The sequence below is a fragment of the Ambystoma mexicanum genome, chromosome 9, assembly GCF_040938575.1.
Source record: "Ambystoma mexicanum isolate Mex_15411 chromosome 9, UKY_AmexF1_1, whole genome shotgun sequence".
NCBI classification, from domain to species: domain Eukaryota; kingdom Metazoa; phylum Chordata; class Amphibia; order Caudata; family Ambystomatidae; genus Ambystoma; species Ambystoma mexicanum.
Window position 1 is genome coordinate 580,076,031 of NC_090931.1, and position 25,966 is coordinate 580,101,996.

The 25,966-nt window shown below is 48.0% G+C and overlaps 1 protein-coding gene across 2 annotated transcripts in view; it reads right to left on the reverse strand.

The window, feature by feature from the left end:
- Positions 1-2,931: 2,931 nt before the first annotated feature.
- ULK2 (unc-51 like autophagy activating kinase 2) overlaps positions 2,932-25,966 on the reverse strand; it is an 801,072-nt gene continuing 778,037 nt past the window's right edge. For both annotated transcript variants that reach the window (XM_069615186.1, XM_069615185.1), the window contains one exon: positions 2,932-4,887. In XM_069615186.1, the coding sequence (XP_069471287.1) occupies positions 4,820-4,887 (68 nt within the window). In that variant the 3' untranslated portion in view covers positions 2,932-4,819. The remainder of the gene's footprint in view (positions 4,888-25,966) is intronic.

Sequence of the window (25,966 nt, forward strand, 5' to 3'; positions counted from 1 at the left end):
ACCAAACCAGACTGTTACATGTTTTTAACACTCAGCATCCAATCATGGAGCGTGAGAAGGAGGATGACTTAACTGGACATCAGCTAACTAGCATCTACGTCACTATTACCACATATTTAGAATAGGCCAATGAAGTTGTGTAATGTATGGAAGCACATATACTGTAACTCACACCAGCCAATGACTGTGAAGAACGTTGTAACACATTGTTGCTTTTTGCCTTCTGTAACCACCATAAAACCTGCATTTGCTCTTCTACAATTTGAATGTCTGCTAGATATTCCCCTGCCTAGGCAGTTACAATACTTAACTCATGCATCACATTTTTGCCTCTTTGGTTCCTTCTATTAATACCAAAAGAGACTTGCCATAGAGTAATAAGAGGATGGTATTAGACAGAGAGAGGAAAATGGTCGCGATCGGAAGAAGACTGAATCAGGCAGAATGTATAAAAGGCTCACTCAACCATCCCTTTTAATTTACGAACAACATTTATAGTGTAGGGTCAGTCTAGGAAGACCATGAGGACGTTTAGGTAGATAAGGCATTGGCCTTTAGGTTGTCAAACACAGTGAAGACAGAGACTAGACAGCAGGGACACAAAGCCTTTCTTCTCCACTCCCCCTAACTCTCCTTCCCTACTTCTCTCCCCCAAATCCCCTGCCCCCCCCCACTTCCCTTCCCCTCCCTCATTCCCTGACCCCAAATCTGACATTGAAACCTCCAGGGGCACTCGGAGGTCACCTGGGGGCTTCCCCCTTTCCTTCCTCCCGCCGTCCTCAAAAAAGACATTGAAATCTCCTTACCTACCTCCTCTCCCCTTCCCCCCTCTCTTCCCCTCTTTTTCAGTAAATTGTTCAGTATACTGTATCACTGGTTTGTTTCATGTTTGTAAATATGCTTCTTTCATTATTGTACCTTGTTGTTTTACTGTAAAGTGCTTTGGATTAAAGTGCTATATAAACTCAATAAAGATAAACAAACATAATACCAGGGGAATAGCGAATCCTGGGCCTAGGAGTACTGGTGCTTTTTGGACGAGAGGGTACAGCTCTAGAGCCCTGAGAAACCCTTCGATGAAAACACTTAAACCGTCTTGGAGACTTGAGTATTCCTTGAGTCATCTCTGACAGCCCCTATCCAGCAGATCTTTTGACTGACTCTTTCCCCTTTTCACCCTAATTTGAGCCCTTCCCAAACATAATTTGGATTAATCTTGTTAACTTAAGTGTACGTTTTCCTTTTCTCTTCTGTTTTCTCCATTGCAAGATAACAGAACCAAATTGATTATATTTTTCTACAGCCTCTCCACCCTTTGGCTCTACCCTCAGCCCCCCACCCCATCTTTTCCACTGCCTAACATTGTTAATTCAGCAAACCAATTTGATGTCCCAGTGTTGTATCTTGCGTCTATCCCTTCCCATAAAACATTTTTACCCCTTTTATATCTATGCATGCTGCCCCTTTAATTAAATACCATAGACGTATATGCCTCCCAAGAGACACCAACCTTTACTGTCAGCCCTCCTTCAAAACCCCTTTTAGAGGTTTCAATTAGGCTTCTTACCTATTGTTTCTCTGCATACAGAGGTTCGAGGAGGAGCAATCCCCTACTCTTGTTACCATCTCAGCTGGGCATGATGAATCTGAGGAGTGATGGCACCAATTGTAGAAACCAGGAAACAAGTGACCAAGTCATCCAATAAACAACCCCAGGCAGCAAAGGTAGAGGCAGGATATATTTCCATGCAGCTGTGCAGAAATGGACAGGGAAAATGGCAGAGTATCTCCATCCCACAAATGTGCACACAAGCACAGAAACCTCAGGGTTTCTATAGGGTTTTATGCAGTAATCCTCATACAGAAAGCACTAAGATAAATTTAGTCTGTTACATTAACAATGGATATTGTGATAGAGCATCATCCAACCATGTGGGACCTGTACGATTCTGCTTGGCCTACCAGCGTGACACAGAGCACCACCTTTAGTGGGTCTTTCCCTTATATGCAATAAGACCCAATCTGGAGTTTAGCGCTTACATTGCTATGGTTAAGCACACCTTCACTGGTGATGTAAAACACACCATTGGGCATACCTGCGCGGAACCCGATCATCATGCTGGCACAACCTTACGGGCTTCTGAGTGCTTCCCGGATAATTAGGCTTCTCAAAGCACCACCATATCAAACATAGCTGCAGTTGCTGCATCATCCTCCCTAACATGGCTGCGGATATGCTCTGCCCATGGCTCATGATTGTCCTGGGACTCTCAGAAATCCAATACCCCAGCTTTGTAAAATGGCTCAATAGAGTTGAGAGTTGTAGGGGTGATGCAGCATGAGGGCAGCATGGCTATGCTTGGTAAAATTACTGGTGGTGTTGTAAGGTTGGTTGGCTTCCAGGTTGAGACCCCTCGCATTGAATGGCTCAGAAAGGTTGATTTATTACTGGGAGAAATGTGGAATTTGAAGTAGGAGATTGGAAAGACGTCACATCTTTTTAACCATTCAGAGGCGGACTCTTAGGTGGTTCATGTTGCCGACTTGAGAGAGCGTGCCCTGTGCTCTGACCCGGCTTCATGTTAGCGAGTCCAAACACAGACATGACGTGGCATAAAAGAAGGCTCTTTGGCTATTAGGTCATTGAATGCAACGACCACCCTAGAGTGGTATCGGTTGCATTGTGCAGGTGGTCGCATAGACAACATAGCATTTACCGGATGTGAGGCCATGGGACTCGTAGTGCTAGATGGGTATGAATTGTCCAATCATAACATTTAAATTGGATTGAACAGAGAGCACCATTGTTCGTGGTGGATGTTTTTGAGGGATGTCAAATCTATTCTTATGAACGTGCCTCTTTAAGAGGATATGCTTTTTGGCGACAAGGTGGACCACACTTTAGAAACATTTAAAAATGCATGACGCATGTTTCCATCATCAATTTTATTGTACCTTAATATACATTTTTTACAGGCCATAGTAAAAAGGCGGTTTCTGCAACAGGCCAGTGAGTTATCGGTTACAAGAACATTGCATGCAGTTTACAAATGAGAGGTAGAAACACTGTATTAAAGACCTAACAATACAAACGTGTTTATGTACAGACACACATATAAATAAACAACTTCAAATTAACTGTTGGAATTTCATTAAGATAAATAAGGTAAAAATTGCTCAACTTTGTTAGAGTAAAATGAAGAATGGTTTTTAGAAATACCGAAACATACATATGCACTAGAGATGTAAAACTGCTGACAAATATTGCAGATCACTTTGTCTATTAAAAGACTTTAAAATGATTTTATTCTGGAGAACAGTTTATTCAAGTATTCAAGCATTTGAAAAATAAAAAAAATATTAAAACGCCGAAACCGTTTCCAGGAGCAGTTGCCTACCCACACGATGCAAGGACTGGCTACAATGTGATGTAAATGATGATTGAAGCCTTGTTCTGAGGTAACTTAGATTGCCCCTAACCTTCTGGCAAATCGCTGTGTGGGACTTGACACCAGACAAATCAGTACACAGGTCTGCTTCTGTACTTCAGCTGCCCAGCTGCCGATGAAGACCCTGAAGTTACAGCATACCTCATCCTAACACTGTCCAAGAATGCTGGCAGGAGGTTCTTCATAACAAATACGAAGGTGATTACTGGCAATAATGCACATTTCACATGCGTAACTAACAGCAGAACTATCTATGTAAATCTATACACATACATAGACCTACAGATAGCAATGAAACCCAAAATATCCATTTTAATACTAGGAAAATTCAAAGCCATGGTCACTCCAAGTAACAGCAATAGATGAATGGGGGAAAATGTTACACGCATAAAAGAGCCTTAATATTGTGGTTCTCTACTTCAGAAGAGAGTTGGGGTTTTAAATGCGAACTATGATTGCAACTTTGAAAGTAAGACATTTTCTTTTTACTAGACAAGCCTTGTGTGTCTATTTGTTAATTATAACTTTAGCAGAAGATCAATGTACAATCACTCTACCTGATTAGTGCAAAATGAAGAAGTGTTTTGGAAGAAGATCGTGACATCATATCCACATTGTCTGGTGAAATGGTTTGGGCGTCTTTGCCAGATGACAGAAACACTTTCATCGAATTGCTTTGCTACCCTGTATCAAGTGCAGTCTCCCCACTCTTACTTGAAGAACTGGGAGTCTCTTTTAAAAGTCAGAACTTGGGGGCAAGATAAAAAATGCAAAATGCTGGGCCTAATATTGAGAGTCCAGTCCTTTCTGTATCTAGCACAGTCCACGGCTTGGACATTGGGCCATCAGCCCAACTTTATTATCTCACACACAGCTGCAGTTCCATATACTTGGTGAAGACCAGCGATGATTCGGAACACTACTTTTGTACTGGCGAACAAACAATTCAAAGGGTCCCATTCATGTGTCCTGGTAATTCTGCAGAGAAGATTGACGGCTTCCATCCCCAATCCTTTTCCTTTTATCCTAGCGAAATCATGTATCTGCTGATCAATTACTGATCAATATAATCATACAAAAGACTTGAGAAGAAATGTCAAGCGACCCTCGCGCCTCTGTGAGATAGTGGTGGCTGTCTTGGACAGCCCGTTCTCTTCTCAGGGTATGTTCAGAGTCATTCATCCTTTTGATTTTACACCTTTTCTTTGGTAGTCCCCACAGAAATCTTTGTTTCCTATTGCAAAAAAAACTGCTTCCTCGCTGGGGCTAAGACACAAACAATACTAAAGGTGTAGCAATACGAGAAAACAGAACAGATGCACTGAGAAGTGGTCCCTTGTGTACGTTGTGTTGTGGTCCTGGAGATGCTGCTACTGTTCGTACACTGCTACGGCACTGCAGCAAAGTGCAGCCAGCCGTCCTTCAACACTGGCTTTATCTGGGGATAAAACAAACAGCTTGTTAGTCAAACTATTCTTTGCTATCCGTTCTTTCCAGATTTAGAAACCGCACTGCCAAAACAACTTTAGCCACCGCACAATCGCGCTTTCCTTCGGTGGTACATTTGTGTCCAGAGTATGGCGGAAATCACTAATTGCATTGTGCAATGGTTCGCTTTCAAAACCACAGACATTGATTTTGGAAATTAGAGCTATTAAAATCAATTTCCCACCAGCATTTTTCTGTAGATAACTCATTTTGTCTGCACCCGGCATTCATTCATATTATGAGGTTTCAGGGATTTGTACCATTCACCGCTGCCATTTGCAGAGACTCTGTTGGATCTGAATGGGATAGAGATAGGAGAAGGAAAATGCAAGAAAGCTTTGCTGTTGTGTTGATGCATGCAACCTGGAAGTATTCAGAGCTCAGTGTGTGGGGGTGTTTATAGGTGTATGTGTCAGTGGTCCTAGGAAGCGTTGGCCATGAGGTGTGGTATATAATGTGGTTGGTAGTAGTTGCGTAGTGTTGGGATATTCGAAGTATGATAGGAGGGGTTAGTCTATTGCTGTGCACAGATGGCATTGCTGGTCAGGGTATAGGGCGTTTAAGCGTACAAGTTGAGGATGTTCATGAGGGAGGTTTGATGGAGGGCCTGGTAGACAGTTTAGGGCATCCATGGCAAAGTCTCGGTGGAAGCGTGCTTCTGTTGGGCAGCTTGTGGGGACACATCCTGAGCAATTGTGGAGTGAGCACAACGTCCGCCAGTTAAGAGTTGCGCAGCAGTACATTCTCTATGAGAGTAAGATCTGTTACAGAGGTCTCATAGGACGCACACATGCCTGGACTCAATTGGTAGAGTTTATGGTATTTATTTACACAAGCGCCACGGCTGAACAGAGAACCAAAACAAGCATTGGCAATGCCAACTGTTTTGGCTTTCATGGCATGAGAAATGAATTTGCCAGGCACTGCCAAAGTGGTATTAAATGGCCATCAATGGTAGCAGCTACAAAATGGTGTGAGAACCTGGGCATATAATAGCAGTGCCTGGCAAATGCCTAATACTTATACATAACCCAAAACTGCTGGCTTTGCCAATGCTTGTTTTTAACAGGACTTCATGCATGCAGGGTGCTTACAAATCGAGTGGCTCAAGGCAGACCTGGCTATGATATTTTAATTACACCATTAGCGCATTACAGCTCAAATTAAGTCATTAACCTTCAGAAGACTGCTTTGAGAAAAAATCTGGCATGCACTTCGAGCACAAAGGCTTGATAAAGCTAGTCCAAAGAGATGCCAGGAGGATGTGTTTTGGGTGGGGAGGGGCAGGAAGTGGGTGTGAATGGCCATAGAAATGAGCATGGTCACAGGCAGTCAAAAGGTGGGCAAATAACCAAACACCTACAAGCTTTTTTTCCTCCTCATATGCCATTTCTCCCACCCTGTACTCTAATGCAATAGTTGCGGCACATAACAGCCAAAACTAATCAGGAAATGTAAAGGTCCTAAGGCTCACAAAGCCCAGTCTCTACCCTTGTGCAGCCAAGTCCTCCTATCCCAAGGTGGCTTCAGTTCTGGCAAACCAACTAGGTGCAGGCTCTCCTGGATCCTCTACCCGCAGTTGTCTAACAGCCAGTCTTCGAATTTGGTCCAGAATCAAGTCGCTGTTTGTTGCTCTTCTTGTTTTTGGCCTTGTGCCACTTCAAGCACCTTGAAGCATTTCTCAAATTGGAACCAAAAGTCCCCACCACCCTCTAGGCCCAAGACCCTTCCCCATCACTGTTCCACCTTCCCCTCTCTGAACCGACAGTCTCCTTCCACCACCCACCGTTTGGTCTGGCGTAGGGCAGACCTGGCCTGCCAGAACCTTTCTGCCCTTACCTCCTCCAAAGCTTTCAGAGCCTCCTCCTTGGGTCTAGCACCTCTCCTGGGGTCCGCTGTTCTTTGGGTCCCTCACCATATCCTCCCAGTAAAAACACCTCCTGGACATGGTAGATTTGAATTGTTTTTATTTGTATTATTGTATTGTTCCCGTTCCATAAGTGCTTTGACGATTAAAGGATGGAGATTCAGTCTCAAACAAATTTGTATACATGTTAAGAGATTGGGTTGTATCCATCAATGTACTGAATGCTGTGATTCTCTATCTGCAGGGGTTACTTCTACCCTTGCGTTGATTCCCCTCTCGTTCTGATTGTGCTGGTGGGAATACCATCTCATAGAGTCTGGTCTGCCATTGTTATGTCAGGTTCTCACATCGTGATTGCTGCGTTAAGGCAGTGTGCAACAAGATAAGTACTGAATTGCTATGCTCTTCCTTGTATCCTTCAGGCTCTATCTGCATGCGACTTTACAGAGTCACATTTGTATATGCTTCAGAGAATATCAAGTTACATTACACACTGCAATTAGCTGTAGCAGTTTTACGATCAGCTTTTGTGGAATGGTTCGCTGCTACTATTATGTCTAGGGGTATATTAACCTACTACCTCCTACCTATTTATGTGTTATAATTAATTTTTCTCCTGCGGAATGGATTAGGATATTGATGTGCCAAAGGGTTTGCACTTGATGACTCAGGGGTAACACTCATACATCTGATGCCTCCTTGTTTCACATTAAGGTAAACCCTGGCTTAGTGTCTCATTCATAATGACTGGTTCCTAGTGTCACTAGTTCATTGTGTTCACATCTTCGGTAAGCAAGGAGTTCATTGAAAAATATATGTCCTTCCTATTATTGCTGTACCAGTTGTTAATTGGGTGACCACACCTGGCTGTAAACAAGGGAATTTTCACCCGTCTTCCCTGAGTTTAGGCCCCAAGGGTGGAACTACTGTTTTTCAGCTTTCGGAGGGAGATACAAACACTATCGCCCCTCTCCAGACTTACCACGGATTGAGCTACATGGCTCATGGCATATCTACATAAAGTCATCAGGTGGCTCTCCTCCAAGAGATCGAGACAGCAGGAAAGCTTGCGGAGGCTTGGCTCCCTTCCAGGCCAGCCTCTAGGGGTGATGTGACCTTGGATGTTTTTGGAAAGACGACCACGCCCCCGCACCAGGGTCTTGGTTCCCACAACACCCCTCTATGAGCCCTTCTAATGTAAACTACCTTGCCCCTGGTGAGTTTACACCATCTCTAACCACCTCCCACCTACTCTGAGGTCTGCCTTGGAGCGAACTGGCTTGCTGGAACCTCCATGTTCACACTGGTTAGAGGTGATACTGGCCTCCTCCCACCTCCTCAGGACTGGTGATATCTCGCCCACTAGCCATTTCCACTCTGCCACAGGTCCTAGGAGCCTTAACCTCATCACTCCTCTTTGGGTAGTCTTCCTCTTCCATTCTCCAGGACATATTTCTCCTTTTCCAACCTTAGGGTAGAAGCAAAGCTGAGGTGGGCTGGGGATGCCTTTAACCTCATCTGGGTGTTACCCAGCCCAGTTGACCACCGTGGTGAGGGTTCCCAAGGTTGGACTCTGTTACAGTAGAGTGGTGTTTGTTACAGTGTACCTTGGTGAATTGACATTCCATAGCACATCAGTGGAACTATCATCATATGACTCCTTCTCATGCTCTGGATCAGCAATGTATCTATTGTTCACTTGTTAGGCGCTTATACAGTAAATAAATTCTGTTTCAAAGCACCCACAGGGCAATAGGGAGGGAACAAGGGAATGAAATCAGATTAAAATGAACGGACACACCTACTATGCCTTGTGAGTATTCAGTATGTGCAGGTGCAGCAAGGAAGAGGGCAGTGGCGTAGGTGCTGGGGTGTCTGTTCTCTTGAGTGAGTCACAGACGAAGTGCAAGGTATGGTAAGTGCTACATGGCCTGGAGCTGCGTTGGGTGGAAAGTGCGAGCCTCCAGGGCGGAGTGTGCCGAGGCAAGTGCTGAAGGTAGACAGAAGCTGGGCGATTGGGTGTGGAAGGTCAAGGGCCCAGAGGGTGCATAAGGGCCCTGGACACCAATCACAGCAACTGTGAGATTAGCAGAGGAGAGAAGAAGGGAAGGAGGAAGTAAAAAGGAAAGTCTTAAGGAGCTTCTGCAATTTAAGAAAGTCCTGCTCAAGAGGGGATTGGGGGGAGGCTGTTCCATAGGAGGGAGCCAGCTGAGGAAAGTGATTGAACTCCTGCCCTCTGTTTAGCAAAGCTTTACACACAAGGAATTGGTACCAGAGGAACGTGGAGGTCTAGAGGGAGAGTATTTAGTATGAGAGTTGCAGACAGTGTGGTCCCTGGCCCCAGACAGATTTGTGGATGATGAAGAGGGATTTGAATTTAATCTGTGCAACAACTGGGAGCCAGAGAAGGCTTTTTAGGGCAGGAGAGATGCAGTGCCTGGGCTTAAGGCCAAGGATAGGTCTTGCTGCCCTATATTCGATTAGCTGGAGGGGTTGCAGAGTGTAAGAAGGTAGATTCAGGAGGAGGCTATTGCAGTAGTCAAGCCTAGAGAGAACCAGGTCTCGGGTAACATTGAGCTTCTGGGGGAAAGTGAGAAAAGGGAGAATTCCTTTGAGAAGGAAGAGCTGAAAGTGGGACTTCTTGGCAATGTCCTGAGTGTGAGGGTGGAAGGAGAGGAGTCGAAAATGACTCCAAGATTTCTGGTTTCAGAAGAAGGAGCAGGGCTGGAACCCAAGGAGGAAGGTCAGAGTGAAGGGAAGAAGGAGGGAGCAGGGGTCCCAATGGGAAGGATCTCAGTTTTGCTGGCACTGAGGCAGAGATCATTGGAAATGCACCAGGACTGGATGGCAGATAGGCAGTCAGGGATGAAGGAAGGTGCAAGACGGTCAGAAGGAAGTTTGAAAAGAGTTGTGTGTCATCTGCATAACACTGGAAGTTGGGAGAGAAGGAGGAGATGAGGAGTGCCAACTGAGCAAGGTAGATGTTAAAGAGCCAAGGGGAGAGGATAGAACCCTTGGGGGGAAACCACAGGTGGAGAAGGAAGAAGGAGAGGGGAGGGGAAAGTACACAAGATGACTTGGGAAGAGCGGTCAGTTACAAAGGAGGTCAGCCAGTTCACTCCCCATTCCGAGATAACAAGAGTATCATGGAGCCTTTGTATGAGGATGGAATGGTTGATTGTGTCAAAGGTAGATGAGAGATCGAGTAGGATGAGGACAGCTGGAGAGTTGGAGTCCAGAGATGCAAGCAGTTCTTCACGGGTGTTCAGAAGAGCAGTTTCTGTGCCTCTGGATGCTCGGACTCCAGATTGATGGTCATAGAGACCACCAACAAGTTCAGTGTGCCAGTTGAGTTCGGGCAAGGCCAGCTTCTCCAGCAGTTTCCCCAGGAAGGGGCTAATGGAAATAGGGCGGTAGTTGGCTGGACATGTAGGGACATGTAGGGTCTGCTGAACGTTTTTTCAGGAGGGGGCACACAAGGGAGTGCTTGAGGGAGGAGTGGAAAGATCCATTGGCAAAAGAGTGGTTGCAGGAATCAGCGAGTGCAGGGGCAAGAGAGCCAATAATGTCAGTGATGGTTCTGGATGAGCAAGGGGAAACCCTTTTTTCAAGTGACCTTCATGGAGCGGACAACTCTGGTAACTTCTTCAGGAGTGACAGGGGTGATGGAGGAGGGTGAGTGCCAAGGGAGGCAAGGGGGTGAGAGGTGGGTTGTCCGGGTTAGTAACAAGAGTGTTCAGGATGTCCTGAGTTTTGGTGACGAAGTGTGTGGCCAGAGCGTTGCAGAGGGCCTGTGAAGGAAGAGGGTGGAGGAGACTGGGGAAGGGTTGGCTAGTTACCTGCAGATTTGGAAAGGTTCAGCCATGTTGTTGGATGCACCAGATACCCGTGCCTGAATGTGGGCCCTTTTCTTGGCATGGATTGAGAGTCTGTATTGCCTTTGGAGCAGGTGGCAGGCCAGTTTTTCAGAGATTGAGCCTGAGGTTTGCCCCTTCTGTTCCGCCGTTCTGCACTTTCGTTTCAGGGCTGAAAGTTCGGAGTCGTACCAGGTGTTACAAGAGGTGGATTTCAGGTGGATCCTCATGACTGGGGCAAGAATGTGAAGAGTATTGGTGATGGCCAAGTGGAAGTTGGTGAGAGCAGAGTCATTGGTAGAGTCCGAAGAGGAGGGCAAAGGGGGATGGAAGCGAAGGCAGCAGTTGACACTCGTTTCATTGGGTGGATGTTCGTGAATGAGGTTGGCAGAGCTTTTGGTGGGCGGTCAGAGGGTTGAAGGGACCCAGGTGGGAGCAGAGGAGAATGGTCTGACCAAGAGAGAGAGGTGACCAAAGGGGGAGGAGGGGAGAGAGGTCAGAGTGGACAAGGGCATCCAAAGTGTGTCCAGCCGAGTGGGTTGGACCAGAAGGGAGAATGGAGAGGGTTAGAGGTGCAGAGGTCAATGAAAAGAGTGGATGCTGACAGCGGAGTCCAATTGGATGTTGATGTCACCCAAGAGGAGGAGATTGAAGGTGGTTGAAAGTAAGGAAGAACAGAAATCAGCCCATTCAGAGAGGAACAGGGTGGTAGTGCCTGGAGGCCGGTAAATGGTAGCAATGGTGAGGGTGGAAGAGGGAGAGATGACCAGCTTGCATACCAGGCTCTCAAAGGAAGAGAAGACATAGGTGGATAAGATGGAAGAAGGAACCCACTCAGGGTAGATTAAGGCAATACCATCACCAGCACTGTGAGGTCGAGGCTTGGAAATGATCTTGAAGCAGTCAGGGAGGAGGGAGTCAAAACCAGTGACTGAGCTGGCACTGAACCAAGTCTCGGTAAGAGCGAGAATGTCGAGGTCAGTGTCTTCAAGAAGGAGGCAGATGACAGCAGAGTGTTTGTTGGCTGAGCGGGCATTGAGAGTCACCAGGTGGGGGAGGTCTCTGCCTTTGAAGGTTTTCTGAGACGGAGTACAGGGGTGTGGTACTCCAGTCAGAGGGGGAGAGTCAGAGCGAGTGATAGGGGTAAACGCAGGAGATAGTTAATGAGGGACGGCAAGAGCCCATCAACGAGAAGGAGGTTCGGTTAAGCACCCTCAACCAGGATAGTGCCTGTGTGGTAGACATTAACAATGCAACGTGATGAAGAGAAGCCGGCCAAGAGGACGTCCCACTTGGTGCCACTGTTAATGGGAGAGGATGTGAAAGGGGGGAGAGTAGAGATGAGGAGTTATATATCTGGAGAGGGGACTGTGAGAAACCAGAAGGTGTCTCACCTGCTAGTCCCCACAGATCTCGCTCTCAGGTGGCCAGGGCACGTCCATCACTTTTGGATCCAGACCCTGGGGGTGGACCAGTGCGGGAGGATCACCTGGGTGAGGGTCTTCCCCACGTAACACCTGCACCCCATTCTACCAGGTCGGATACGTGGGAACTTGACCCCCTCACCCGCTTTCCCTTCTCCAACACTTTCACACGGACAGCCTGCTCTGGGAAAAAACAGACCCACACCCGAACAGTTTACCTGACATGTCCCACTACTATGGTTAGGTGAAGTCAGGCAATTACTGACAATCACTCACACCTGACTACCATTAAACTTCCCCACACGGATAAAAGGCGCAGCATGAGAGCACAATCTGAGTGAGGCAAAGCACACAAAGGAACAGCAGTTTCAAGTCAGCAGCTGAACAAGGGGAGAAAGACGGCAAACCAAGAAGGGTTCGCAAGGAGGGAAACACCCTTGACCTTACTGACAAGAAACCGTTACTTTCAAGAAACCTTCGAGTCAGAAAGCGTAAGTTCAGGAAACCAGACTGAAGAATCCTGTATTGTGTGTCGAAGATACCGAAGGCCCTCCCCTCTTAACCAACCACGGCAGGGAGGAGCAGCAGCCACCGGGGAATCGTCCTTGGCTCCATGAACAAAGAAGCACCAGGGAGATCAACACAGCCGGTGAGTTGGGGAGACCGATGCAAGATCAGTCTGTGTTGAAGTCAAGGATGCAAGTAGCAACACTGTATAATGAGCGCCAGAAAGAACATTGTTAAACGCGTGTGATGAAAGACACGAGTAAAGCGAAACTGCTGATAAATGTTTGAACTTGAGAAGGAAAGATACAATACTGTTGACAGAGTGGTTCTGCACCGTGAATGTGCTCAATTGAAGGTCGCTGTAAGGTATTGTGCAGAGAGAAGAACAAGTTACTTCTTACCTTGTAACGTTCTTTCGACGGGATGTTCCTCCGACGTATTCCTCATCTTAGATATCTCCTTCCAGCTCTGCTGGCCTCGGAAAGTTTTTCTCTAGAGGGCGCTGCGCGTCGACGTCCTCCGAGTCGATGTCCCTCGACAGCCGCCGTATCGACGTCGACGTCATCCTGCCTATAAAGGCCGCGCGCAGCGTCCGTTGCTCAGTTCCGTTTTGTAGCCCACAATAATACTTTCTGGACTAAACTAATCACCCTGAAGGAGCGTAAGCTGCAACAACAAGGGAAGTAGAACTGCGGGGATGGATGGGAGGGTCGATGAGGAATACGTCGGAGGAACATCCCGTCGAAAGAACGTTACAAGGTAAGAAGTAACTTGTTCTTCGAAGGGATTGTGTCCTCCGACGTATTCCTCATCTTAGATAGGCTCCCATAGCAGTATTCTATTATTGGAGGAGGGAGTACTGACTTCACGCTGTCTTCTATTGATGAATAGAATGCAGTACAGCCCTTCCAAACCTAGTCTCTTGACTGGAGGAGGAATCCAAATTGTAAAATCGTGTAAAGGTATGGACAGACGACCATGTAGCGGCCGCACAGATGTCTTTAACCGGCACGCCTCTTTTGAGGGCCGATGAAGCTGCAATACCTCTGGTCGAATGAGCCCTAAGGTTTTGAGGGGGCTCTTTCCCTGCCAGTTTATAACATTCCAGAATGGCTAGAATGATCCATCTGGAAATGGTCTGCTTAGTTATTGGTAACCCCAGCTTGTGACCTGTGTAACCTACAAACAGCTGGTCTGCCTGTCTTATCCTGGCTAGTCTACTGATGTAAAAACTTAAAGCCCTTCTAGGGTCTAGCCTGTGTAACCTCTCTTCTTCTTTCCCCGGATGAGGAGGAGGATAGAAAGATGGTAGGGTAACCTTCTGAGTGAAATGGAATTCAGAAACCACCTTTGGGAGGAAATTAGGCTTCACTTGCAGATCTCAGGCGAGCCTCTGGCACTAGGAAAATGCAGGATGCCATGAGGCCTAGCAACCTCAAAAAGTCGAAGGCTGGGAGACGTTGGGCATCTTGGAACTTGGTAACCATCTGTAGAATATATTGAGCCCTCACCTCTGGTGGCGAGGCTTTTCCCAGGGAAGTGTCCAGGATCGCTCCTATGAACTGGAGTCTCTGTGATGGTATCATTTGTGACTTCTTTAAATTGAGGGAGAAGCCCAGTTTGTGAAGGGAGTGGCACACGTGATTTAGCTGGATCTGAGCTTGTTCAGAAGAGACAGCCCTGATCAACCAATCGTCCAGGTAGGGGTAGACGTGAATCCCTTCCCTCCTTAGACTTGCTGCCACTACCGACATTAACTTGGTGAAGACCCTCGGGGCGGAGGTCAGCCCAAATGGCAGCACTCGAAATTGATAGTGAGAGTTGCCAATTGCGAACCTCAGGTATTTCCTGTGTTTGAGATGGATAGGCACATGGAAATAAGCATCCTGAAGGTCCAGAGATACCAACCAGTCCTGGAACTGAAGGGCCTGGAGGATCTGAGAAAGAGTGATCATCTTGAATTTGTCTTTCCTGAGGAATTTGTTCAATTCTCGCAAGTCCAAGATGGGTCTCAGTCCTCCGTCTTTCTTTGGAATGAGAAAATAAGGGGAGTACCAGCCCTTGTTCCTCTCCGCTACAGGTACCGGTTCTATGGCACCTTTCTCTAGCAGGTCGAAAATTTCCTGCAAGAGGAGCGGATCTGGAGCTTTCTGAGAGCTGATCCCCGGTGGATGACTCTGAGGTATGCGTAGGAGAGGCAGGCAGTAACCTTGGGCAACTGTTTCCAATGCCCAAGCATCCGACGTGATAGCCTGCCATTCCGCCAGATGTTGAGTCAACCTGCCTCCTACAGGTGTCCTGTGAGGGAAGTCCTCAGAGTGGTTTTGGGGCGGCTGATGCGGATGCCGATGGTAAAGAGGCACCTGCTGTTGCTGCGGCTTTTGAATATCTACCCCGTCCACCTCGGGTAGTTCTTCTTTGTCCCCTTTGAGCCGGACGTCCTCTACCTCTTCCGAATGCGGAGTAGAAGAGAAAGGACTTGCCCCTCGCAGAGGTTCCTGTGGGACGAAAAGGTGTCTGACGGATTGCAGCGCCTAGGGATTTTGCTGCTGCTTTTGAAGTTTGCAGTTTCTCTAAACTGTCATCCGCCTTTTTCCCGAACAAAGAAGAGCCATCGAATGGCATGTTCAAGAGCCTGGCTTGCACATCAGGGGCAAAACCAGACTTTCTCAACCAAGCGAATCTCCTGGTTGTTGTACTTGCCGCCACTGCTCTGCTGATACTGTCAGCCGAATCAATTCCCGTCTGGAGGGATTCGCACATAGCGTCTTTACCGTCCTGTATGATATTCAGGAACGCCTCCCTTTCTTCTCCCTCCGGGATGCAGTCAGCCGCTGTAGAAGCACACTCCCAAAGTGTATGGCTGAATCTAGCAAGGGTGCAAGTAGCATTAACAGATTTTAACGCCATGCTACATGCCGAAAAAACTTTCTTTGCTATAGCATCATATTTTTTTATCGTCCCTGTCCTGTGGGACGGTAGGATAAGCCGTCTTGACATCGGTAGAAGATGCTGCCTGTACCACCAGACTTTCTGGGGATGGGTGTTTTGACAAAAATTCCGGGTCTGTAGAGGATACCCTATATTTTGTAGACAGTTTTTTATTTACTGCCGGGACGACATCTGGGGTTTCCCAGTTCGTCATAATCTTCATCTGAAGAGCTTTATGAAAAGGCACCACAGGATCCTCCTGTGGGCCTTTGTCAAGAATGTCCGTGAGGTCATCTTGTTGGAAAGATTGTGAAGGTGCAGACCGCCCCATAAACTCTGTGATCCTGGCCATTAAGGCTCTATAGGGGGTTTCAGCATGCTCCCTCGGGTCTGGCCTAGCAAACTCTACCTCAGGGGAAGTGTCTAACCCACTTGCCTCATGTAAGGAATCATGAAGATCCTTTAACCTGCGTTCTTCAGAGGAAAATCCCTCTCTAATTGGGGTTACAGGTCCCTGCAACTCAAATGTGTCTTCCTGTTCAGACAATTCACCCTCTTCCATAATTGAGGACATAGTTCTCAATTGTTCTGAACTCATAAAGGGTGTAAATCCCATTTCCAAGGCAGAGGGTGCCGAACTTGTCATAATCGGCCTCGAAAACGTCGATGTCGTCGACGCCGACGTCGAAGGCTTTGAGCGTGGCGTCGAAAACAAAGGCGGCGGCCTCGATGACCTCGACTGAATTGGGATTTTACTTGACAATCTCGAAGCCATCGTCATCGAGGACCTGGGGATAGTCACTGGGTGTGTCGTGACCGTGACTTTTCTTGGCGTCAACGCCGGTGTCAAAGCTGGTCGACAGACCCGTGTGTCGAAGGTCCCTTCGACAACGGCGTCGAAGACATCGACCTCGACGGAACCTTCGTCGACGGAACCTTCGAGGAAGGTTTGGAGGTCATAGTCCTACTCGAGGGTTCGAGACGCGCTCGAGAGGTTTCCTTCGCCGGGTACTGCGACTCGCATTCAGCCCGGGAACTATGTTTCGTGGGGCAAGGGATTCTCTTTGGTGAAACAGAGGAAGAGGAAGACGGAGAAGGGGATCTTCGACGTCTCCTCTTCGAGTGCTTCGATCTCGAGGAGTGATGGGACCCACTCCGAGACCTGGAACGCGAATGGTGACGAGGAGACGAATGTCTTGACTTCGTCGACGAAGAAGAAGCTTTAAAAGTCTTACCTTTCTCCAGCTTCCCCCTACTCTCCTTCAGGGCCTTAGATGTCATGGACATACAGTCCTCGCACTCCGAACAATGGTGTTCAGCTCCCAAACACCACAGACAAACTCTGTGAGGGTCAGTCAGCAACATCTTTTTCACACAATCTTGGCATTTTTTGAAGCCGGATCGAGGAGTTGTCGGTTCCGACGAAGAAGCCATCGAGTATGGTATCGAATAACTCGAGGTAAATAGATTTAACCTGACAAAAACTGAGCAACGATATTCCGAGGCACTGAGTAAGCGCGGAAAAACGGAACTGAGCAACGGACACTGCGCGCGGCCTTTATAGGCAGGATGACGTCGACGTCGATACGGCAGCTGTCGAGGGACATCGACTCGGAGGACGTCGATGCGCAGCGCCCTCTAGAGAAAAATTTTCCGAGGCCAGCAGAGCTGGAAGGAGATATCTAAGATGAGGAATACGTCGGAGGACACAATCCCTTCGAAACAAAAGTACAAGATTGATAAGAACATTGTGTGAAGTGAATCGAAGTGGTCCTGCGATGGTTTAAGCAAAACCCATTGCACATTTGAAAGTCTTCGATTTTGATATCAAGATGATCTGAGCCTGAACGAGGGAGATAAATGGTCCGAGCGAGGAAGACCAAATGTAAACATTGTGGTAAAAAGGGGGTCCAAGCCTGAAGGAGGGAGACCCAGGATGAACACCGGATGCAAGAACGTGTGCATGTGAAGATCCTGATAGGACTGGAACTTTGATATTTGTTTGTCACGACAGGCCCTCTACAGTAAGAGACTGTTATTGGAAAAGAGACTTTGGCAGAAGGCCCTGAGATCTATGCTTTGAACTGTATACTCGCGGCAGAGAAGCCAGAGTGTGTGCAAAGCTCGAACGTGCCGCCTGGCCCTGTGCTGAAAACGCAGGAATGGGAAGCCAACTGCTCAACTATCCTGACATATTTCTTGAACACTTTTCTTTTTGCATACACTATTGTTCCACACCATTTTGTATTTAGAAGTAAGGATTGGCAAAGGGCTTATTAGTACAGGCCCTTTTATTTTGAAAGACTCGACTAGGACTGCGTTATTATTATTTGATGGTCGTAGCCTGCTCCCATCTTTAGATTTAGGTTTAGATAAGCGTCCAACCAACCCACCCATTTAAGTGTTCAATAAACACCCTTGAAATGTGATCACTTGTGTCTGTCTTCACCGTTTGATGATATGCCTTCCTTACAGGACAGAGAAAAGGATATCAGTGAAGACCTCTCTTGAAGATGCGCTGACATAGGTGTCTGCGATGGGAAGGCCAGGGTTTGCACTCAGGATGTCCTTTTTGTAATTTTACCTTCCAGACTTTGTGAGAGAGAGGGGGGTTAGGCGATAGTGTAGCAGTTAGAGAAGATAGGAGAGATGGTCAGTGCGATAACAGTGGCAGAGGATAGATGAAGCAGGAAAGTAAAAGGGGAGGGCTGCACTGCACAATCCTGGCCCATACTCCAACGCGCTCTAGTAGTTAAGGAGGGCACAAATGCAGAGTAATAGGTGGGGGTGCAAACACTGATTTAAAACATTTATCACAAATGAATGAAGTGCAGAAAAAAGATGCAAGATGTAAAACACACCCACTTAGAAACGATTTTAAAATGGATTACAAATGAATGCAGTGCACAAAAAGATGCAAAGCACACGCACCTAGATACAATTTTTAAAATGGATCACAAATGAATGCACTGCACAAAAAGATGCAAAGCACACCCACCTAGATAGGATTTTAAAATGGATCACAAATAAATTCAGTGCACAAAGAGATGTAAAGCACACCCACCTAGATATGATTTTTAAAATGGATCACAAATGAATGCAGTGTACAAAAAGATGTAAAGCACATCCACCTAGATCCGATTTTTAAAATGGATCACAAATGAATGCAGTGCACAAAAAGATGTAAAGCACACCCACCTAGATACGATTTTGAAAATGGATTACAAATGAATGCAGTGCACAAAAATGATGCAAGATGTAAAGCAAAGCCACCTAGATACGATTTTTTTTAATGGATCACAAATGCAATGTGCAAAAAGGATTTTTTTGAGGAACACAATGCAATGAGAAAGTAGGATGGCTATGGTAGAAAGGCAGAGAAGGATAGGTACAGTTATAGGTAAAAGGTGATAGGATGAGGAGACAGTGAAAAGTTCAGCCATCACTCACGTGAGGAGCAGTAAGGAGCGTGACAGAGTATCAGTCCAAGTTCATGGAGAAGCAGGTTGTACACAGAAGGCTGCATCATGGCTTGTAGAGGGGGCAAGGAGGTGGGGGCCCTCCCGTGCCCTTCCTGGCCCAGACAGGGCCGTTTGTTGTGGGCCTTCTGTGTGGGTGATGGCACTACAGCCTGCTGGCTTCCAATTGGCTCCTTCAAGGAGCTCAGGCCCTATCAGCTGCAGTACGTCTAAGTTGTCATGGAGACCTCTGGAGGCCCCTTGTGGTCAAGCAATATTCTTCCTGCAGCCATATAGCTCTTTACACTTGTGTAAAGTAGAAAAAGGCCCTGCTTTATACATCTTCACGCAGGAAGGACTGCAAAGAGAAAATGGGGGATGGGCGGTAATGGCAAGATTATGTATGCTAATCCTCATTACTCACACTCTCATGTTCCGCAGGTGTTTAGTCACTGTGCAAAGAGTTGCGAGTCATTTCAATTTTAGAAGATGTTGTAAGGGTGATCTGGATTGGGGACGTTTCTTTGTTGAATTGGGTTGGAGAATCTATGTGGGGATTAGAAGAACTTTTCCTTAACTACTTGTCGCTTGGGCTTCCTATCCCCAATCCAAGATGGTGAGAGCAGACCTGAGTTCTTGTTGCACTGGAACCTTGAGGTATGATGGAACACGAGGCCATTTAAAAAATGACTTTCAACACAGGCCATTTTAAAATGCCTTTCAACACTGAGATCACTTCAAAATGCCTTTCATTTTAGTAGCTTCTTAGCCAGCAGGTGCTGATCGCTCAGGGCTCCCGAGTAGGGGCCCAACCTTTGAGTAAGAAAGAGACACCTTGAGCTAAAAAGCAGAAGAATCTTTATTCAACTGGGGATAGCTTTAGAAAAAGCACACTGGGAGCATTGTGCTAGAGCATGTGCGAGACATCCTAGAATTTGACAGTGTGTTGAGAAGTAACTTGTATATGCGCACACATTGAGAAAGATTCTGTGACTGGAAGAGCCAGGGTTTCAATGGAAGACTACAATCGCAAATGATTAATGCACGGGGCTTCAGTGATGCTAATTAGGCCTCATAGGATTTTCTCTGCATCACCCAAGCAGTGAACTGTTTGGGAGCAGTGTCTCCGAGACCATGAGGTCCTCGAGATCTCTGGGAGGCGCTACTGTTTGGCTTGCATGTGTGCTTGCTTCTTTGACACTGAATGTGGCTATGGCAGAATGCAGAAGACGTTCCTTCGCTGCATGTGTATAACAAAGTTACTCACCGTAGTGACTACCTTACTCCTAGTCCAAAATCCCCTTTCCTCCATACTTTTGGGGCATTCCGTCCAGTGGGACGGGACCGGAGCACTTTTGTAAAAAAGCATCGAATTGAAAAATGTGTCCTTCTCTTTTTACGCGGGGTACCGCACGCGGCCGTAACCCCACCCTCCTTAGCTCCACCCCATGCATCGCCCTTCATTCCTTTTCTATTGCCAGGTCTGGGACCATTTAAGCAATGATAGAGGATACTTATTAGAGGGGACGGCGGGCGGGCGGGCGTATGGAGAAAGGGGACTATGGACTAGGAGTAATGTAGTCACTACAGTGAGTAACTTTGTTATACTCATACGTCCCGTCCCCTTTCCTCCATACTTTTGGGAGATTACCAAGCACTCCTCACAGGAAATACGGGTGGATGGAACCTCCTTACTGAAAAAGGCTCTTAAGAACAGCCTGGCCGAATTGAGCATCGGCTCTGGAGGCCAAGTCTAAGCAGTAATGCTTACCAAAAGCTGGTGGGAAAGACCACGTAGCTGCTTTGGCCACAGTTCAATGCGCTTACAGAGCGACCAATAAATAGGAGGCAATGAGGGAAAAGCATAAGCTTTCATGTTGACAAGCTGCAAAGAGGACCACCTCTGGCGTGCCCCAATGCTGGAAACGGTTGGAGATGATATTGCTGTTCATTTCACACTCGTAACCGATGCCGACTGGTGACTGAATTAATCTGCGGTCACATTGAGGTGACCCGGGATGTGTAGAGCTTGGAACCAAACAATATACTGGATGGCCCAGCTCAAATTTGTATGACAAGATCCACAAGGAGAGGAGAGTCTGTCTCGTCCTGCTTGTTGATGTAAAACCTCGCTTTTAAGGGAGGTATTCAAAAAGGAAGCCAAGGCCCGCAGAGGTTGGGCCGCCATTATCACAAACCTGGGGCAAACTGCGTCACAAGAGCAAGTGGGTGTCAGGGGCCTTGTGTGCCATCCTAGCCTTGAAACAAGGAACCTCGGCAGAGCCAGTACTGGCAGATCTAGGGTGTTTACTCGGCATGTTAGGGGCTTCCCCCAAAATAAACTTTTGGTGGAGGATCCTCGGCAGAGCCGGTACTGGAAGGTCTGTAGTACGTGACCGCCTTCCTTCGCCCACTCAACAGAACTGTTATCACATCGGCCGGGCGCGCACGAGGAAAGGCTTAGTGATATACCTCACAGCCAGGACCCTTGATGAGGGACTCTCAATTCTGTTGGTGACCGATTTAGCCCCAAGTAGGGGACCTCAGGATTAACCCATGTCTTATAGCCACCTCGAGAGGGGCCTCGAGCTAAGACTCGGTACAGTTAGCTCCAGATGGAGAAGCCTCAGGGCGAACCCTGGGAACCAAAGCCACAGCAGAACAGGAGTCGGCCTTAGCCCCAAATGGGGAACCTTGGACGAAGATCCGGTATTGGGAGACCGCTGCAGGGCCCCTCAGAGGAGTTTTCGGTGCGTCTCGCTGAGCCGAGACTAAAAAGAGTACCCAAATCTGAAGTGTTCTGCTCCCACGGAGGACCGCAGATATTTCATATACGCGGGCTCCAAGTCAGAATGTGCATTTACGCATCCTGGAAGACCACCACACTGAGCCAATCGACTTCCAAAAGAGAGGACTTTATTTCGCAGGGCGTGAACAACTTGAATTTCTCTCAGAAAATTTGGAGATAGTGCGCATGCCAGCTTGGCTGAGTACTGTGAAGGGACCGCAGCACTAGCCCCTCCCTTGCTCCATGAGGGGAACATGTTCCACCGCTTTGAGGTATAGAAGTTTCTGTACCTCTGAGGGAGGGCATCCCTATCTGTCAGAAGAGAGGCTTGAAGGGTAGGGTAGTATGAAAAGGGCAAGCGAAAACCTGCCTAAACAATGGACAAACCCCAGCAGTATTCAGTGAGGGTTTCCCATGCCTCCAGATGAGATGAGATTCGTCCTCCCACCGTAATGTAGTGTGACTGACAAAAAATATAGTTTGGAGATTTTTCGGCAAGGGAGATTACCTGTTCCTGTAGAGGAGGCTGATGGGCGAGAGAAAAACCAACCACCTTGCCGCTGCCGCTTAAGGCGGGGCTACCAACAGGAGTTTCAGATCGGCGCGCATGGCGACCCTGAAACCCCCTAATTCCAGAGAAGGACCAAGTCTGGGACCCTGACCTCTATATGTACAAGGGGCCTTAGCTGAAGCTATCGCCAGGACCGACAAACGGGTCTTTGTTATCCACATAGCATGGAAAAACTGCTCAGCCCCAAAAGGAACGCTCCCAGCACCAGTCGTCATGGAAGTTGGTGTGAGGGAGGTATCAAAATGGCTGCCGTGGACCAAGGAGGTTGGGCCGCCATTTAGTCAACACCTGAAGACAACTGCGTCACAGGAGAAAATTAGGCAACTGTCCCCTCAGGGGAGTCAGGGGACTTAAGAAACACTTAAGACTTGAAACAAGGATCCTCGGCCGAGCCGGTACTGCCAGATCTAGGATGTTTAGTGGACATCCTAGAAACTGACCCAGAATTAGCCTCCAATGGAGGAACCTCACCAGAGCCGGTACTGGATGGCCTGTTGCTGATCACCTTCTTTGCCCCCTTGACAGAATCGGTACCACCACGGCGGATGACGGCGGAGGGCGGATGACGGCTAGATGGAGGAGTACGCTATACGGAAGAATTCGCCGACCCGATGAATAGTGCATAAGAGCAGATGAGAAACAAAACACATCGCACGGACCGGTCTGCGTAATGTGCAGACTTTGATGTGGAACGCAAGGAACCGTTGTAAGAGCATACTTCATTTCACACCCCACGCTTACTCTCTCCTTACACCACCACTCAAGTAGAACACAGAGATACTATGACACCATTCGGTATATCTGTTCTCATATCAACATCCGCCGCTCACTCCCCATCACTCTAAGTAAACACTGCTGGTTTCTCACCCCCAGCTAAGAGTTCTCGTCAGGCCTAACGCTGCCTCACTCGGACTGGATAATCCTGCCAGACCGAACACATACTCCTGATTCCTCAACCACCACACCTATCGCTAAGAAGCAGCTACCACAGAAATTCCGCACCAGCTGCACACATACCTGGTGCGCACACGCACCCTTGACCCTCTCTAATCTCTCCACTGACCCGAACCTCGGTTCCCAAGGGCGTTCAACCTACCAGCGCCTTCAGACCATACCAATGGTATATAAGGCGCTATATAAATGCAAAATAACAATAACAACAACAACCCCAAGCGTGGGACGGTTGAGGAATGCACCCTACCGACACGACCCTTAGAGGATCCCTCAACTCCGTTGGTACTGTATTTAGAGGAACCTTGGGTTTTAACCCGGGACATATAGCTCCCGCAAGAGGAGCCTTGAGCCGTGGCTCGGTGTTGCAAGCATCAGAAAAGGAGACCTCCGGGCATACCCTGGTATCAGTGTGGAAAGCTCCAGAAATGGAGACCTCAGGGTGAACCCCGGTATCCAGAGCCAAAGACGGTGAACCTCGGAACCAAGTCCGTGTTTGGCAGGTCCTCTGAGGGACCCTTAGAGAACACTCTGGTGCGCGCCCATTAGGCCCTTAAGGCACCTCAGTGGATTCCCTGGTAACAGAGCTACACAAGCCCCTCCCGGACATGGAATACTCTCACTGAGCAGAGCTGCTCATCGCCGTCCTCAACCGCTTAAGGCTCATCACAACGAGGCGGGAACAGAAGACTGGTCCTCCATGCCTACCGCCTCAGGTTTTAAAAGAAAAACCTGAATCGGAGCAGTCGGGGTGGAACAGGAGTGAAAAAACACTTGAAATACGTTCTCATAGGGTCAGAATGCATGAGCATCTGAAACTTCCCAAAAACTCATCCTCAGCCGAGGTGGTTTCCAGGAGGGTCCACCACCGGCCGAGTCAACATAGATCAGTGGAGCAAAAGCAGGAGGGAGCGAGACCGGTTGAGGCAGTAGAGCCCATGCACGCCGGTCAAAGAATGGCAGAACCGGTTACTATTGCCGAAAGGAATGCTCCCAGCACCAGACGTTGCAAACGTAGGTGTAAGAGAGGTATCCAAAATGGCCGCCGTAGGCCACGCAGGTTGGCCCGCCATTTTGTCACCACCTGAAGAGAACTGCATCACATACGTAACTACCCCCCCTCTTTGTCCCCTCGACAGAACCGTTACCATCACGACCCTGAGCATGGGACGGTTGAGGACAAAACCTCACCGACAAGACCCTCAGAGAAGACCTCTCAGATTTGTTGATATAAACTTTAGCTTCCATAAGAGGAACCTCAGGTTTCAACCTGGTACATAAAGCTCCCTTAAAAGGGGCCTTGAGTCGGGACTCTGTACAGCCTTTAGCTTCCACAAGAGGAGCCTCAGGTTTAAACCTGGTTACAGCGGGGAAAGCTCCAGAAACTGAGACCTCAGGGTGAACCCTGGTATCCCAGTACCCAGCTGAACTGGGCTTAACTTTAACACTGTGATGGTGAACCTCAGAACAATGTCCGGTACAGGCAGGTCCGTCAGAACCCTCAGAGGAATCTCCGGTACACCCGTTAGGCCCTTGGGGTACCTCAGGGGAAACCCTGGTTACAGAGCTACAAGAAAGGCCCTTAATGTACTTCCTCATGGGGTCAGAGTGCATAAGTCTCTGAAACTTCCCAAGAAAGGCAACCTCTGATGAAGAGGCTGCCATGAAGTGAGACAGAATGAGGTAGTGGCATCCGAGCGCGCCAGTCATAGGAAGGGCGGAACGGATTTTAACTGTCGCATGGAAAAGGTTGTCCACCGAAAAGAAGATTCTCAGCACCCGCCATCGACAGCGTGGGTGAGAGGGAAAAATCCAAAATGGCCACCATAAACCACGCGGAAAGGTCCGCCATTTTGTGAAAATCTGAGGAGAAATGTGTCACATGTGTAGATGAGGCAGTTGACTCCACAGACTGGTCAGGAGACTTGACCGAAATTTTAGCCTTGACACCAGGATCCTAGGCAGAGCCGGTACTATGGGGCCTTGGATGTTTACTGGACATCTTGTCCCTTGAATTAGCCTCGAAAGGAGGAACCTCGGCAATGCTGTTAACAGAGGAGTTACGGTCGATGAGGCACCTCAGGGGAAACCCTGGTAGCGGAGCTTTTGAAGCCCCTCCCGGACCTGGAGGTCCCAGGGAAGGAGTCGCCCGGCTGAGGTGCCCTGAAAAGTAAGAAACTTACCGGGCGTCTTTTTTTTCCGTAGAACAGCTGAAAATGCGATGGAGGAACTTTCTGGAAGATCTCCTCCCACGACGAAGACGATGCTGATGTGCCCGGACCGAAAGGGAGTTGCAGTATAAATACGAGTCCCAACGGTGATCCGGTCCAAGACACTCCAAGCAGAGAGAATGGGGATCTGCACTAGCGAAGCGACGTTCGCAAGAGGAACAAGTAGCAAATCCCAAACGATCCGGCATAGACAGAGGACTACGTGACCGCAGAACCGGAGCAGGAGAGAAGAACGGGAAGGAAAAAAAGGTCTTCCCCGTGATGCAAGTGCGTCCAGCCCCGACCGCACGGAGAAAAGGACTGAAAGGCGATGCGCGGGGCGGAGCTAAGGAGGGCGGGGTTACGATGCGTGCAGTACCCCGCGTAAAAAGAGAAGGACACATTTTTCAATTTAATGCTTTTTTACAAAAGTGCTCAGGTTCCGTCCCAGAGGACGGAATGTCCCAA